Source organism: Peromyscus californicus, unplaced genomic scaffold, assembly GCF_007827085.1.
Source record: "Peromyscus californicus insignis strain IS unplaced genomic scaffold, ASM782708v3 Scaffold_11__1_contigs__length_118956290, whole genome shotgun sequence".
NCBI classification, from domain to species: domain Eukaryota; kingdom Metazoa; phylum Chordata; class Mammalia; order Rodentia; family Cricetidae; genus Peromyscus; species Peromyscus californicus.
The window spans coordinates 49,797,031-49,810,951 of record NW_026294402.1 but is presented as its reverse complement, the minus strand read 5'-3'; the positions used below and the strand labels follow the sequence as shown (position 1 = coordinate 49,810,951).

Sequence of the window (13,921 nt, the reverse complement as noted above, 5' to 3'; positions counted from 1 at the left end):
TGAGAAGTACGTGGTCAGCAGGAGCCAGAGTTGGGAGTCAAGGGGAACGGAATGTTCTGTCCTTACCCGAATGGAACCCACACAGCTTGAGCTTCCCAGGTGCCCTCGGAATGGGCACTAGCATTCCCACAGTGGACACCTTTGGCAGTAGTGACCTCATGGGCACTAGAGCGGGACTGAGAGTGAGTCAAAGCAATGGAGAGCAAGATCTCCAACCGCAGTGGTGTCTGTGAGTGACGGACAGACAGACTTCGGGCAGCTTAGAGGTGCAATGGAAACACTGGTTCCCATTGAGGTGGGAAGGGGGCTTAGGGCCACTGGAGGGAAACTTAGGTGCTCCTGGCTTATTTTGGTTGTGAAGGATCAGGACCAAGCAACTTCTGTGCCCCACTGGTTTGAGCTGTTTCCACTTTGAGGAGAGAATTCTGGGGACATGCTGTATCTGAGATGGCAGTAATGGGCAGGTTGTGGCTCCTCAGGTTGGATTTGAGTGTCATCACCAAAAGGCTATAAAAGAAAATGATCTGGGTATAGATGAGAACATTTCTCCTTTCAAATATGCAGCTAACTCAGAACAAGAAGACTAGATCATTCCATTGACATTTGTCAGGATTCAAAGGCATTTGGGGATCCCTATGAAGATGTCCAGAAAGAACTTAGGAGTTTGAAAGGGAGATCGAGGCCAGACACATGGCTTTGATCATTACTAGCTAAAAGTTTACAGAGATGGATAAAATTAGCCAGTGTGTAGAAAAAGGGTAGTGAAAGTGTGTGTGTGTGTGTGTGTGTGTGTGTGTGTGTGTGTGTGTGTGTGTGTATTCCAACAGTTAAAGAACAAGCAGGTGATAACTGTTATTTGTCTGACAAAGGCTTGGAAGGCACGGTGGCAGAGGGAGACATGTTTGTGGTAGTAGGCATCAGGATACCATGGCAAGCAGGAGGCAATGTAAGGCTTTCAGTAGCAAGGGGATGTGGATGCCTGCGTTAGTTACTTATTTTTGTCCCTGAGAGCAAATGTTTGACAAAAGGGAGCCTTAAGAGGAGAGGACTTGTTTCGGTTCACTGGCCAAAGGGATATATGTTACATCACGGTGGAAAAGCTATGGCAGTGGGAGTGGGGGACGTCTGGTCATGTTGTGTCTGCAGTCAGGAAGCAGGGTGAGGAACACCGGTGCTCAGCTGGCTTCCTCCCTTCCCTTCTTGTTCAGTTTAGGGCCTATGGGGTGGTGTCACTTACAGTAAGGGAAGATCTTACCTCTTTTGTTAAACTTCTCTGGGAACATCCTCATAGACGCTCCCAGAGACGTGTTTCCTAGGTGATTTTACATCCAGTCAAGTTGGGAATCAAGCTTAGGCATCATGCCCTTGAGAAGAGTGGCGGGCATGGAAGAGGCCGCAGCCAGACCGTGGGAGACTGAGGAGTGCAGCAGGCGTCACTGAAGCTTGCAAGAAGTGTGATTGCAGAGAGGAGGGGGGAGTGACGGAGGCCAACAGGGGTCAGGGTGTAGAGTGGAGGTTAGGAGAGAGGAGGGTGGGACACTGGACGTGGGAAGGCTGTACTGAAGGAGTGAGGTTCCTGGGAAGAAGAAAGTGATGGAACCTGGGCTCAGAAGATGAGTCCAGGCTGGAGGGAAGAAGGAAGAGTCTGGGGATGCAGTGTGTTCCATCTGGGGCTGCTGTGCTTTCATGGGCTGTGGGAGAGAATGTCGTCTTCAGGAAAGGACTGAAGAAAACAGAAGCCATGAGACATAGACAAAGAGGACTGCCAAACACTCCCGAGAGTCAGGTTGAGGCTCGGTGGAGACCTGGAGTCTGGGGCAGCGCCAGCCTGTACAGTAGCCTGATTTTCCCCTCGGAACCCCAAGCTGCCTGACAGTAGAGCTGACTGTCATGGGCGACAGACAGTGTGGACGGTGGCAGGCAAGTGTCTTTGGACAAAGGCTAGGCGATGGTTGATTGTGACTGCTTTCATGATTGGACGTCGAGATGTCTAGGATATTCTTTAGTAGAGCACACCTCTGGGTGTGTCTGTGAGGGTGTTTCTAGGCACTTCTGGGGTATTTGTTACAGTAACAAAAGCTTGAAAACACAGATTTCTCAGCAAGTCGAGGCTGGCCCCTCACTTGTGCCTGTGGCTCAGTCTGAGTTATGATGATGGCTCATTTTACCTCACAGGACTCTTGTGCACAAACAGGATCTCACATTTCAAAATTCTCAAATCATATCATACCTCACACTCTTAGGATGGCTACTACTCAAAATGGTGAACAGCAAGGACTGGAGCAGACATGGGGCAATGGAACAATCAGGACGCACTGTGGGTGGGAGTGTAAAATGTCACAGTTTCTGTGAACAATGGCAGTTCTGCTTTTAATGCCCTGAGGCCTTGTAGAGTGTGGTTCAGAAAGTGCGCTTGTGGGTATACACCTCAGAGACCCTAAAGCAGGTCTCAGAGATATTTGTTTACAGCAGCACTATCCACGATAGGTAAAATGCGGACACCACCCGAGTGTCCATAAGATGAGCAGAACAAGTAGAATATATAATAATGGATATTATTTGGGTTACAAGAAAGGAAACTCTGGCCCATGTTACACCTTGGGTGAACCCTGAGGACAGTATTCTTATTGAAGCAAGCCATTCATAAAAACACAAATATTGTATGTTTTCACTTACACTAGATGCCTGGAACGGTCATATTTAAGGATGGGGTAGAACAGTGGTACCAAAGGCTGGGGGAGGGGGAAGGGCTGTCCAATGTGTATAGAGCCACTATTGGGAGCACTCTGGGGACAGTGGCAGTGAGAACTGCTCAAGAAGGGACAGCACCTCTCTCCTCTGTTACCTCGTGACCTGACCACACTCTTCATGCTGTTGGAGTTCTCAAGCATTCACTAAGCTCTCCAGCCCTAACAGTCTGGGAAACTGGAAAGCATCCACTGTCCCCACACTCCAGGGACACACATGTAGGGCAGATGAGTCACTGCAGCTTTGCATCAGGGTCCCTAAGGTCCCTTGATTTCCTACAGGAAAGATCTATTCCTGTCTATAGTGCTTCCCTCAGCGGGAAGAGGTCTTACAGACAAAAGTGACCCTGAGCACGTAAACTTGGACCTTACTCTTGGATTGCATTGCTTCAGGAAGAGCCGGGATGAAAATGATGGGAAAGCCCTGGGAAATGAAGCAAGGGCCAGGAACAGCCTGGCTCCTTCACAGCATGCTCTTACTTGGTCCTTCCCCCAGCTTCTGTTCCGGGCAGGGCTCTTCCTTCCCAGGATGCAGTCTGGCTGCCACAGGGGTCCCACTGAGGGCTCTCAGCACTTCATCTCCCTGTGGCTTCCTATTTGCATAACAAGAGCAGCGTGGGGTGGGGGTGGGGAACACACCTGGAGAGCCAAATCAAATCAAAGGCCTCTGCCTTGCCGGGAGAGACCTTGCAGACAGCCAATTCAGGAACTAACTAAATGGTTGAGCGGGGCCTCTGACAACCTGGGGAGTGTGGCAAACATATCGGGTAAGTCTGGAAATGAGGCACACCTATGGTGTGGTCCACCTGCATGGGGCACACCCACTCACTATACAGTGACAGGAGCAGTTGTGGATTCTGAACCAGAGCTCTTAAAGGTTTTCCTATCTCTCTCCATGCCATTTAACTATATGCACTTGAACTGGGCCTGATAAAAATCAGGCCAGGGTAGAAGGACCAGGGTAGAACATGTTCCTGGCTATTTCTGGAGGTTGTACTACTGCACTTGACCACCAGAGAGCAGGAACACGGTGACTCTCTGGGTGCTCAGGGAAAAGACCCTCTGGCTGGTGGACTGCAGTCCACAGAACTGAACTTCAGAGAGGGCAGGAGCAGAGCAGTGAACTCAGCTCTGTGATCCTGTTGAGCACAGGCCCTGCTGCATAGGCCATGTGTCCACACAGCTGGCCCCAGTTCTGGGCCTTTCAGGATTTAACTTAGGCTTTAAGCCACAGGAGACCAGGGAGAGAGCAGGCTCTTTAGTCTGCTTTTGGTTGCTCAGGTCAATACTGCCTCTTCCAGGCATGCCTCAGAAATGTCCGTCCATCTGTCCTTCCCTGCTTCCTTCCTTCCATGCATGGCACATGCATGTGAATGTGAGGGTGTGGTACCTGCGGAGGGAGGCCAGGGCAGGGAGTCAGGCACCTTCTGTGGGTCTCTGCCTTTTTGCCTTAAGACAGGGTCTCTCACTAACCAGAAGCTCACCATTTTGGCTAGGCTGTCTGGTCAGTGAGCTCTCTGGAGCTGCCTTTCTCTACCGCCTGAGGTTACAGGCACATGCATCCATGTCGGTCTGGTTACTGGGGATTCCAGCTCACTTCCTCCTGCTTGCAGAACATGCACTCTTTTCCACTAAGGCATCTCCCCGACCCCTTCGGAGATTTTCCTATTGATTTGCCTGTCATTTTCTTCTGGGGTCCTACTAGCTGTGTTTACACTACTTGGAAAAATTATATTTTCAGAGAAAGCCACTGGGGTGTCATTTTTGCCGAAGCAGGTGTACAGCTTCCCAGTTGTTTGCCAGTTTATCTTAGGAAGGGGGTATCCCTTCAGGAACCAAACAGGGAATCCGAGCTCTGCAAATTTAACTTAGCTATGCCTTTTTCCTTTGCTTCTAAAATGCATGGCAACCCTTCCTTTTTGTGTTTAGAGCAGCCAGCGTGCTCTAAAATGGTTACAGGCACCTGGGAGCATTGCCCAGAACTGGCTCTTTGGTGCTGACCAGTGTTTACAATTCTGTGTCTAAAGCCACAGGATTGGAACTGGAGAAAGCTTAGGTGGGAGTTAGAAGTCTTTGTTACTGTATGACCTGAGGATGTATTTCTGCCCTTCTGTGGCTTTCAACATTCCAACCCTACCCCTGAAAAACAGGAGATCAAATTCTTATCCCTGGCCACCATCCAGCTGGAGCATCACACCATTCCTTTGAAGAGTGGATTTGTAAGGGGGAGCAGGCTAATGAGAAATCAAGTGAGAAACAAGCCCACGGATCTGACTGACAAGTAATATAGGAGTTCAAGAAAGAGCATCCCTGCGGGCTCCCCTGGACAGGGAGAGAGGTAGTGTCACTGTGTGCAGAGCCAAGTGCAGTCCAAGTTCATCCTGTATGGGCTCTGTGACCTTGGGCACATTCCTAACCCCTGTGAGGTATACAGAGTGAGTTAGAAGGAACGTTAAGGATCATTTCAGTCTGAAGACAAACCTTATTGTTACCTAAGTTCTAAGCGAACATCACAAAAGACGTTAAGAGGTTGTCCAGCAGCATTTTCTGTACCCAAGGTCTTTTTCTGAGGAAATGGAGTCTGAGTTGAAAAAGAGTCTGAGTGACCTAATGCCAACTTCTGGCCTCTTCTGCTCAGTATATCTCACCTCCGCTACGGCCTCTGGGGAGGTACCCATGGAAACACCAGGAGTTATGCAAGAGGCTCTCAGCCATGCCAGAACCTACCCTTCTCTTTGGTACTCTTCGTCCAAATTCGACAGGAGCTGTGAGCCCCCCGTGGAGAGGTCCACAGCAGCCAGGGGCAGGTCCCGATAGGCAAAGTTCACCAGCTGCACGGGAGCAATGCTCTTGGTTTCTTCGTCTACTTGTTGGGAGATAATCTCAACTTCAGAAATCCCTCCTTCAATGGCAGGCCTAGGTGGAGAGGAGGACAACGGGGAAGGGTTAGCCCTGAGAAGAGTGTACCCTCTGCCCTGGGTCAAGGGAGGGCGAGCGAAGGCACAGGAAGCTGCTGCAGTGCTGTGCCGTGCTCTGCTGTGCTGTGCAATGCTGTGCTATGCAGTGTTGTGCTGTGCAGTGCAGTGCAATCCTGTACTGTGCAGTGCTGTGCAGTGCTGTGCTATGCAGTGTTGTGCTGTGCAGTGCAGTGCAATGCTGTACTGTGCAATGCTGTGCAGTGCAGTGCTGTGCTATGCTGTGCAGTGCTGTGCAGTGCTGTGCAGTGTTGTGCAGTACAGTGCAGTGCAATGCTGTACTGTGCAGTACTGTGCTGTGCTATGCTGTGCTTGCAGTGCTATGCTGTGCAGTGCTGTGCTGTGCAGTGTTGTACAGTGCTGTGTTATGCTGTGCTGTGCAGTGCTATGCTGTGCAGTGCTGTGCTGTGCAGTGTTATGCTGTGCTGTGGCAGTGTTGTGCAGTGTTGTGCTATGCTGTGCTATGCAGTGCAGTGCTGTGCAGTGTTGTGCAGTGTTGTGCTGTACTGTGCAGTACTGTGCTGTGCTATGCTGTGCAGTGCTGTGCTGTGCAGTGTTGTACAGTGCTGTGTTATGCTGTGCAGTGCTGTGCTGTGCAGTGTTGTGCTATGCTGTGCAGTGCTGTGCTGTGCAGTGTTGTGCAGTGTTGTGCTGTGCTGTGGCAGTGTTGTGCAGTGTTGTGCTGTGCTGTGCAGTGCTGTGCTGTGCAGTGTTGTGCAGTGCTGTGCTGTGCTATGCAATGCAGTGCAGTGTTGTGCTATGCTGTTCAGTGCTGTGCAGTGTTGTGCTGTGCAGTGCTGTGTGTGCTGTTATGCTGTGCTGTGCAGTGCTATGCTGTGCAGTGCTGTGCAGTGTTGTGCTATGCTGTGCAGTGCTGTGCTGTGCAGTGCTGTGTAGTGTTGTGCTGTGCAGTGCTGTGCAGTGTTGTGCTGTGCTGTGCAGTGTTGTGCTATGCTGTGCAGTGCTGTGCTGTGCAGTGTTGTGCTGTGCTGTGCTGTGCAGTGTTGTGCAGTGCTGTGCAGTGTTGTGCTGTGCTGTGCAGTGTTGTGCTGTGCTGGAGGGCAAGGGAAACACAAGGTTGCTATTCTTCCCCACTGGCCAGTCAGGGACCCGTCCAAGGGCCTGGTCAGTCTCCTTTTCCTCACCAGCTAGGGTGAATGGAAAGACCTGAACATGTGAGTTTGGGTGTGTGTGTGGGGGCAAGTTCTTTATAGGGGAGGTAAGGACCTTCTGCTAGCCAGATAAAACAAAAAAGCTGCAGCTCTTAGCAGTGTGCATCACTGCACTTTCTATTGCCGTGATGTACTGAGAATCACTGCATGTGATTCTTTGCTGTGGTTCCGTTATCTGTGTCACAATAATAAAAGGTACTCTTGTTCTCAACTGGATATCTCCTCCAGGTAGCCAGGGGCTTCTTGGAGACTTAGGGGCCTTGGGGTGGTGAGGAGGAAAGCCAAGGACAGCTAAGAGGGTGAGACCCCTTCCTATTCAAAGGGGTCTCACCATACCTCCATTCTCAAGATTGGGGGGTGGGAAATTGGGGGTCACCTGAGCAAACTGAGGAGTCTGGGTCAGTCTGTGTCTTAGGCATTGTGTTGGGCAATGACACCAACCTACAGCTTCACTGGCACACAGTAGGCCTCAGCCAGGGGCAGGGACACCTCCCAAGCCCTCAGGAGTTTTGTCAATTTGTGGAGGCCTTTTTAATACCACTGGTATCTGAGTAGGAATGGAAACCTAGGAGACATAAACATCCTGCAAGATGGCCAACAGCTGTGTGCTGTGCCTAACATCTCCTGATGGGAGATGCAGGATGGAGACCTTGGCTGTCCCTTCCTGGGCATCTTTGGTCCCTCCTGCACATCCTTGGCCCTGTCTCATCCTGTAGAATCTGAGGCTGATTCTTGTGTCGCTGGCCAACAACACAGTTAGAAAGGGAAAGTAGTATGCACGGATCAGTAAAAACTTAACATTTGGGGGACACAGAGGGTCTGTGCATGGGGAATGAGGAGCCAGTGACAATCCCGAGGCAGTCAGTCTGCTGTAGATCGTTCTTGGGCTCTGGTACCTCTCTGTGTGGTGCTTTTTCCTGGCCTCAGTTTCTCTAACTGAAAAAGGCTTCCTGAGGGCTTCTGTGGTCTGCTATGGAGCCAGTGAGAGGAACTTCTAAGTGGCAGGCCCCACTTGCCTGTCCCATTTGCTCTCCAAGGAAAAACTCTAAACTTGAAATGCTTCTCAGAGTCTGAGACCCAGCAAGCAATACACAGTAGCAGTTACCTGCGGTGCTCAGAGCTGAATCTGCCTACTTCCTCTGCGTGGATTATTCGAGGGTTAGAGGTGGGCTGCTTGGACCACCCACACTCACCAGGTAATTCCCGATGCCCAGATTTGCTTGGGTAGCCCCGCTCCCCCTTAAGCCTTTGGTTTTTCCTCCCTGCCAAGCACCGATAATAGTACTCATCACAGTGTGACATTTACAAAATGACTCAAGAGCTTCAGACAGAACAGTCATCGGATGTGCAGTTCTGTGTTTCTCAACAATTGATCTGAAAGTGTGGGTGTTTCTGGGGGAATCCCAGTTACCCCAGATGTTTCCTAAAAAGTACAAGCTGGGTTAGTTTGTTCTCTTAAGAAAGCAGGATTTTTGAACTGAACAAACAGAACTTTCTAATCAATGGGGTCAAAGAAGGCTGGAGTTACGTTTCTGAAACTAACAGGGTCTGATTCTGACAAGTGTGGGGCAAATTGCGTCTGCCTTTCACATCCCTGCCCTCCAGTACACTTGGACAGTGGTCGTAGTGGTCCAGCTTCATCTCTGGCTGCACGGTCATCTCAGCAGAGACTCCAAACGTCCTTTGGTGAAAATGATACTCTCAGAGCTCACAGTCTAATTATTGAGCCTACACATTGGTCACGCTTATGAAGAACACTGTGGTGGATGAAGTGCATTGGTGGCTCTATCAGATTTCCTTGAAGGGGTAAACACCACCCTTATTACTTACCCCCTTTGTCACGTGGCATTGCAGCTTCTCCCATCAAAAGGAAGTGTGTGCTACATTTTTCCAAACCCTTGATTGGGTGGTCAGCCACGTGACTTGTTTTGGTCAATGGGATGATAGCAGACAGGTTAGCAGCAGAAGAATGAGAGGTACCTGTGACTTTTTGTCTGGCTCTTACTCCAGCAGTATCACCAGTAGAGAGTGATCAGTCTAGACCATTGGATGAACAGAGACCCATTGACTAAAGTCTGTTCTTACCTAGATCAGCTGTCAGCTCTACAACAAAGCCCACAGTGAAGGGCGAGATCAGCAGATCCATCTAGCTGACCACCTAGCCACGTGATCTTGCATTGTGCCATGTTGAGGAGGGTTGTCACAGAGCACTGCAGTGGCAGAGAGAATGCACTCATGCGTCATCATGCTTCTGATGACTGAGGAGCCAGGCACACAGCTAAAGGGCCTGGGACAGCATAGTGTAATAGACGGAGTGTTATTTTTATCTTGGTATTGTTTACCAGTGAGTTGCCAGACACAAAATAAATTGCCGCCTGATGACTTACCACACTGATACTTGGTAAGATTAAATGGTTCATCCATATGGCACCTGGGGTTTCGGGAACTGAAAGCAATTCTCCTTTAAGAGGCCTTTGCCTGGTGTCATAAAGCCTGCTTTTAGAAACCCTCTTATGATTTCTAAATTTCCTTGCAGTTCTCATCTTATTATCACCCTTAGCATTTCCTAGTCCTATTCCGAGGTTTGCTTCCATTGCCTGAAGGAGCAGAACTTTACCTCATGAGACACTAACAGCATCGTTCTAGATCCGGAGAGCAGGTTCCGAAGGTACTTACTGTGGGTTGGTCATGTTGAAAGATGCAACCAAAGCCATGGGTTGTCTTGATGTCTAGTGGGGCTCAGCTGTCCTTAAGCCTGATCTTAGCATTTCCAAGTGGGGCGTTTATAAGATTCATGAAAACAGAGTGCCCTGAAATGATAAATGGGCATTTATTACCTTCAGAGGCCAAAATGAATTCCTCCTAATCTCATCTAAAAATGGAGTGCTTAGCACTGTCTCCCATACAGCACTTTTCTTGATGGCGCTGCCGAATGGATCTTTCCAGTAATGCCTTGAAGTGGTAATGATAGGTGTTATGCTTCTCTCTCTCCAAACCCCCAGGTTTCCTCATTCACCCATGTTATTCCCACTAAGCTGCTGTACCCCCAAATCCTACCATGAATTATGATTCTGTCTCTCTTTTCTTCTCCATTGAGTCCTCAGTGAGAGAACCAGCAGACAGATAGCAGCTAGGGGAACTGGCCCTCCGGCCAGTCTGCTGAGGCTCATAGCCTCACTTGCACCTACACGCTCTGCTTGTTTCACCAAACAAGGATAACACCAGAACTACCTAAATGACGGAGTCACAGGAGATGCTTGGAACAGTAGCAAACTATGCAAGTGCTGGCTTTTATTACTGTGTTTAGAAACTTTTATAAATGAAGATGGTACAAGCTGTTGAATCTGATCACATCCCAAAAACTATTTGGAGACCTAAATATAAAGCTTTCCTCCCTAAATTTGGCTTAGGTAAATAGTTTATGCTTTTCTACCAACCAGTGTGACAATACCACAGGTGGCTCCTCGGCGAGCTGGAACAATCCTAAAGAGAGGACACAGGCAGACAGACCCTGCCCTGGACGTTTTCAGACAAGCCACTAGGGAGGGGGTTCAAAGGGGTAATCTTTTCGTAGGCTGCACCGTGCACAAACTGCTGTTCCTACAAGAATTCCTCACAGGATAGAAACCTCATTCTCCTGACCTGAAATTCTGCTCAGAGAGGAGGCTCAGCTGGAGAGACAAAGGGAGAGTCAGACAGCAGGAAAATGACTCTCAGGATGGGGACACCAGGAACAGATGAGGGAGGAGCTCACTCTCAAGATGCGGGAGCAGCTCTGGGATGGCTGGACTTAGCATAACCAGAGAAGAAATGAGAACTCTCGAAAACTGTGTGGGGCTCAAGCCAGCAATCATTGGACACCGGAAGTCAGTAGGGCGTAAAATAACTTGGGACAAAGGGTCAGAGACAATTTGGGCAGGGCCAGTGTGGGAGAAGTCTTGTGGACATACCTCACTAAGGTAAGGGTTTTACCTTGCTTCAGTGGACCTTAGCAAAGAGGTCTAAACGTTAAACAGAAGACTCCCCTTAAAAATATTTGGGGTTATATATTAATTATACAGGAGACATTATAAAATTCATCACCCCACCATGCAAAGTTAATCAATTTCAATTTTTTCCTTCTCTCTGTGAACACACAATGTCTTCCTGGTATTGAGAAGCTTTGTCTAACCTCAACTGCTAATGGAACCAGAGTGGAGGTACCCACAGCTGGAGCCAGGTGAGCAATACTTCTTTCCCAGATGGGGTCTTGACAAACCGCCATTCCTATATGAGCACCTGAAATGCTATACAAGGTCATAGCCCTGTGAGGATACCACAGGCAGTCTCTTTTGTTCACACACCTCCAGTCTGGTGGGCTGGCAACTTAGAAAACTCCAAGCTTTTTACATGCCTAACTAAAGAAGAGTAAAAACTGATGACTATAATTAGAAATAATAAACACAAGCTATTAGAACAACATGTTATGGCAAATATGAAATGGACAAAAAGGAAGAAATTATAATTGTAAAGGATTTTAATTTCACTTTTAGGAAGGAAAATTTCAAATATCTACAACATTGTAGAGAACCGTGTAATGGATCTCTAGTTCCTCACTACCCAACCTCAATACTTAACAGTTCACAACAGTCCTGTTTCTTCTATAAACCTGTCCATTCTCTGGCCCTCATGATTATTTTGAAAAAAATAGTAATAGATCCTGGATATCATCTTATTGATCTGAGACTATTTCCATAAATAGAGCTAAAGAACAAAAGGCTCCTTTATTTTTATACAATATTTTTATTCTTAGAGAATTTCATACATGTCTTGATCATTGTCTTAGTATCTTTTCTTTTGCTATAGGACACTATGGCAAAGGTGGTTTATTAGATTAAGAGTTTAGGAGGCTTACAGTTGCAGAGGGTTATAGTTCATGAGCATCATGGTGGGGAGCACAGTAGAAGGTAGGTAGGTATGGTGCTGGAGTTGTAGCTGAGAGCTTACATCTGATCCGAGAGAGAGAGAGAGAGAGAGAGAGAGAGAGAGAGAGAGAGAGAGAGAGAGAGAGAGAGAGAAGTAGGAATGGTGTAAGCTTTTGAAACCTCAAAGCCTGCCCCCAGTGACACACCTCCTCTAACAAGGCCACACCTCCTAATCCTTCCTAAACAGTTCTGCCTACTGGGGACCAAGTATTCAAACATATGAGCCTACAGGGGCCATTCTCACTCAAACCACCATAATTATATTCTTCTACCCCTCTCCCCTTCACTCTTCTTTGTGTCCCCCCCTCTGTCTCGTGTCTCTGTCTCTGTCTCTCTCCCTCCCTCTCTCTCTTTTGAAGTGACTCTCATAGTAACTCTTAGTTATCTTGTTTTTACAATCTTTGCACCCCCCCTTCTATGACGTTCCCCAAGTCTTAAGTGTTATAGGTGTATCAACCCATAGTCAGTTGTTCTCTGTGTTTTGACCAGTTGTGGCTTTCTGTAATGGTCTCTGAAAAACAAAGCAAAACAAAAACCCAAAAAACTTCTTTGATAAGAGGTGAGAACCCCCACTATGTGTGGATAAAAGGATAAGTATTTAGATTGCAGTTAGGACAACACTGGCTTAGGAAAACTGGATGTCATGCGTTTCTTCTAGGTATATGGCTCTACCAGCCATAGGCAGCTGGCTAAATTTATAGTCCCAGGCACGAATCCCTCTTGTGGATCAGGCCTTAAGTCCAATTACGTGCCTCTTGGTTACCTCCAGGTTCTAGATGCCACTATTACACCTTTCAGAGCGTCTTGCCATCCTGGTTATTGTAGTGTTCACTGGTGTTACAGCTGCATAGGACTATTGATTGCTTTTCTCTGTTGGCAGCATGCTTGACTCCTTCTGAAACTATAAGAGCTAGTCCTCAGTGAGGAGGCTTCAAGGTCAGAACCAGATCGATTCTTCTAAACCCAGTGTCCAAAATGTGTGGCGTCTTCAGTAACAGGGTCTTACCTTCTTTTTCTGAAAGGCACCAAGGGCAACATCAATAGCCTATATTGTCTTGGGAGTCTCTTGAACTTCCCTGAGCAACAACTCAAAGGAGTTGTTAACAGTCTTTGGGTTTCTTTTGGGGAAGGACTGTCACCCCAAATGGTGTAGCCTCTGTGTGTGTGTGTGTGTGTGTGTGTGTGTGTGTGTGTGTGTGTGTGTGATTTTAAGTATCCATAAATATAATTCCCTATGGCTTTTCCAAACATTTTTAATGTTACTTATTCCTCTGTGTTGCTGTTCCTCTTCCCTTTCCAGGAAAGTCTACCTACCCCTACTGGCTTTTCAGTTCTGCCATTAAGAACTAAGGCTCACAACCAAAAAGGCATATCACAAAACGTATCATCAATCCCAAGTCAATATTTTCTTAATAACACCCAACATTTCCTTGCCAGTCCTGTAGTTTTTTAAAAGGCTTTTCCAACAAGGAGCTGTGCTGGTTGGTTTTGTCAATTTGATGCAAATTGTGGTCGTCTGGGGAAAGGGGACCTTAATTAAGAAAATGCTTTAATCAGATTGGTCTGTAGGCAAGTCTGTGGGGCATTTTCTTGATTGATGATTGATGTGGGAGGGCCCGGCCTACTGGGGTTGATGCTACTCTGGGCAGGTGGGCCTGGATTACATAAGAAAGCAACCTGAAGGAAATGTGGAAAACAAGCCAGTGTTCACCCTGGTCCCTGCTGCAGCCCCGGCCTTGACTCCCTGCCCTGGCTTCCCTCTGTAACCCATGAGGTAAACTCTTGCCTTCCCAAGTCACTTTCAGTCATGGTCTTTATCATAGTGATAGAAAGCAAGCTGGATCAGAAGCCAAACCACGGCCACACTTCATCCCCAGGGCCCTCTGCAACCTGCCTTATCGTGTGCACAGCATCGGTAAAAACTGGTCATTTGTTCCATACGCTTGGATTGTGGTGACTGTATCCCTTCAGTAGATACAATTAATCAATATGTCCCTCTGTTTCATATATTTCCTGTGAAGTGTAATTACTCCATAGACTTTAGCTAGATTCAGGTTCTTTTG

At 47.9% G+C, this 13,921-nt stretch overlaps 1 protein-coding gene across 2 annotated transcripts in view; it reads right to left on the bottom strand.

The window, feature by feature from the left end:
- The window catches only part of Tmem266 (transmembrane protein 266), a 119,497-nt gene that overhangs the window by 53,235 nt on the left and 52,341 nt on the right, over nucleotides 1–13,921 (bottom strand). Inside the window, exons 1-3 of one of the 2 annotated variants that reach the window (XM_052760925.1) lie at nucleotides 11,789–11,809; nucleotides 9,571–9,704; nucleotides 5,475–5,663 (exon numbers count right to left, since the gene is read on the bottom strand). In XM_052760925.1, coding sequence (XP_052616885.1) covers nucleotides 5,475–5,663; nucleotides 9,571–9,608 — 227 coding nt within the window. In that variant the 5' untranslated portion in view covers nucleotides 9,609–9,704; nucleotides 11,789–11,809. Of the gene's footprint in view, nucleotides 1–5,474; nucleotides 5,664–9,570; nucleotides 9,705–11,788; nucleotides 11,810–13,921 lie in introns of those variants that run through there. The other variant, XM_052760916.1, reaches the window with a different exon arrangement.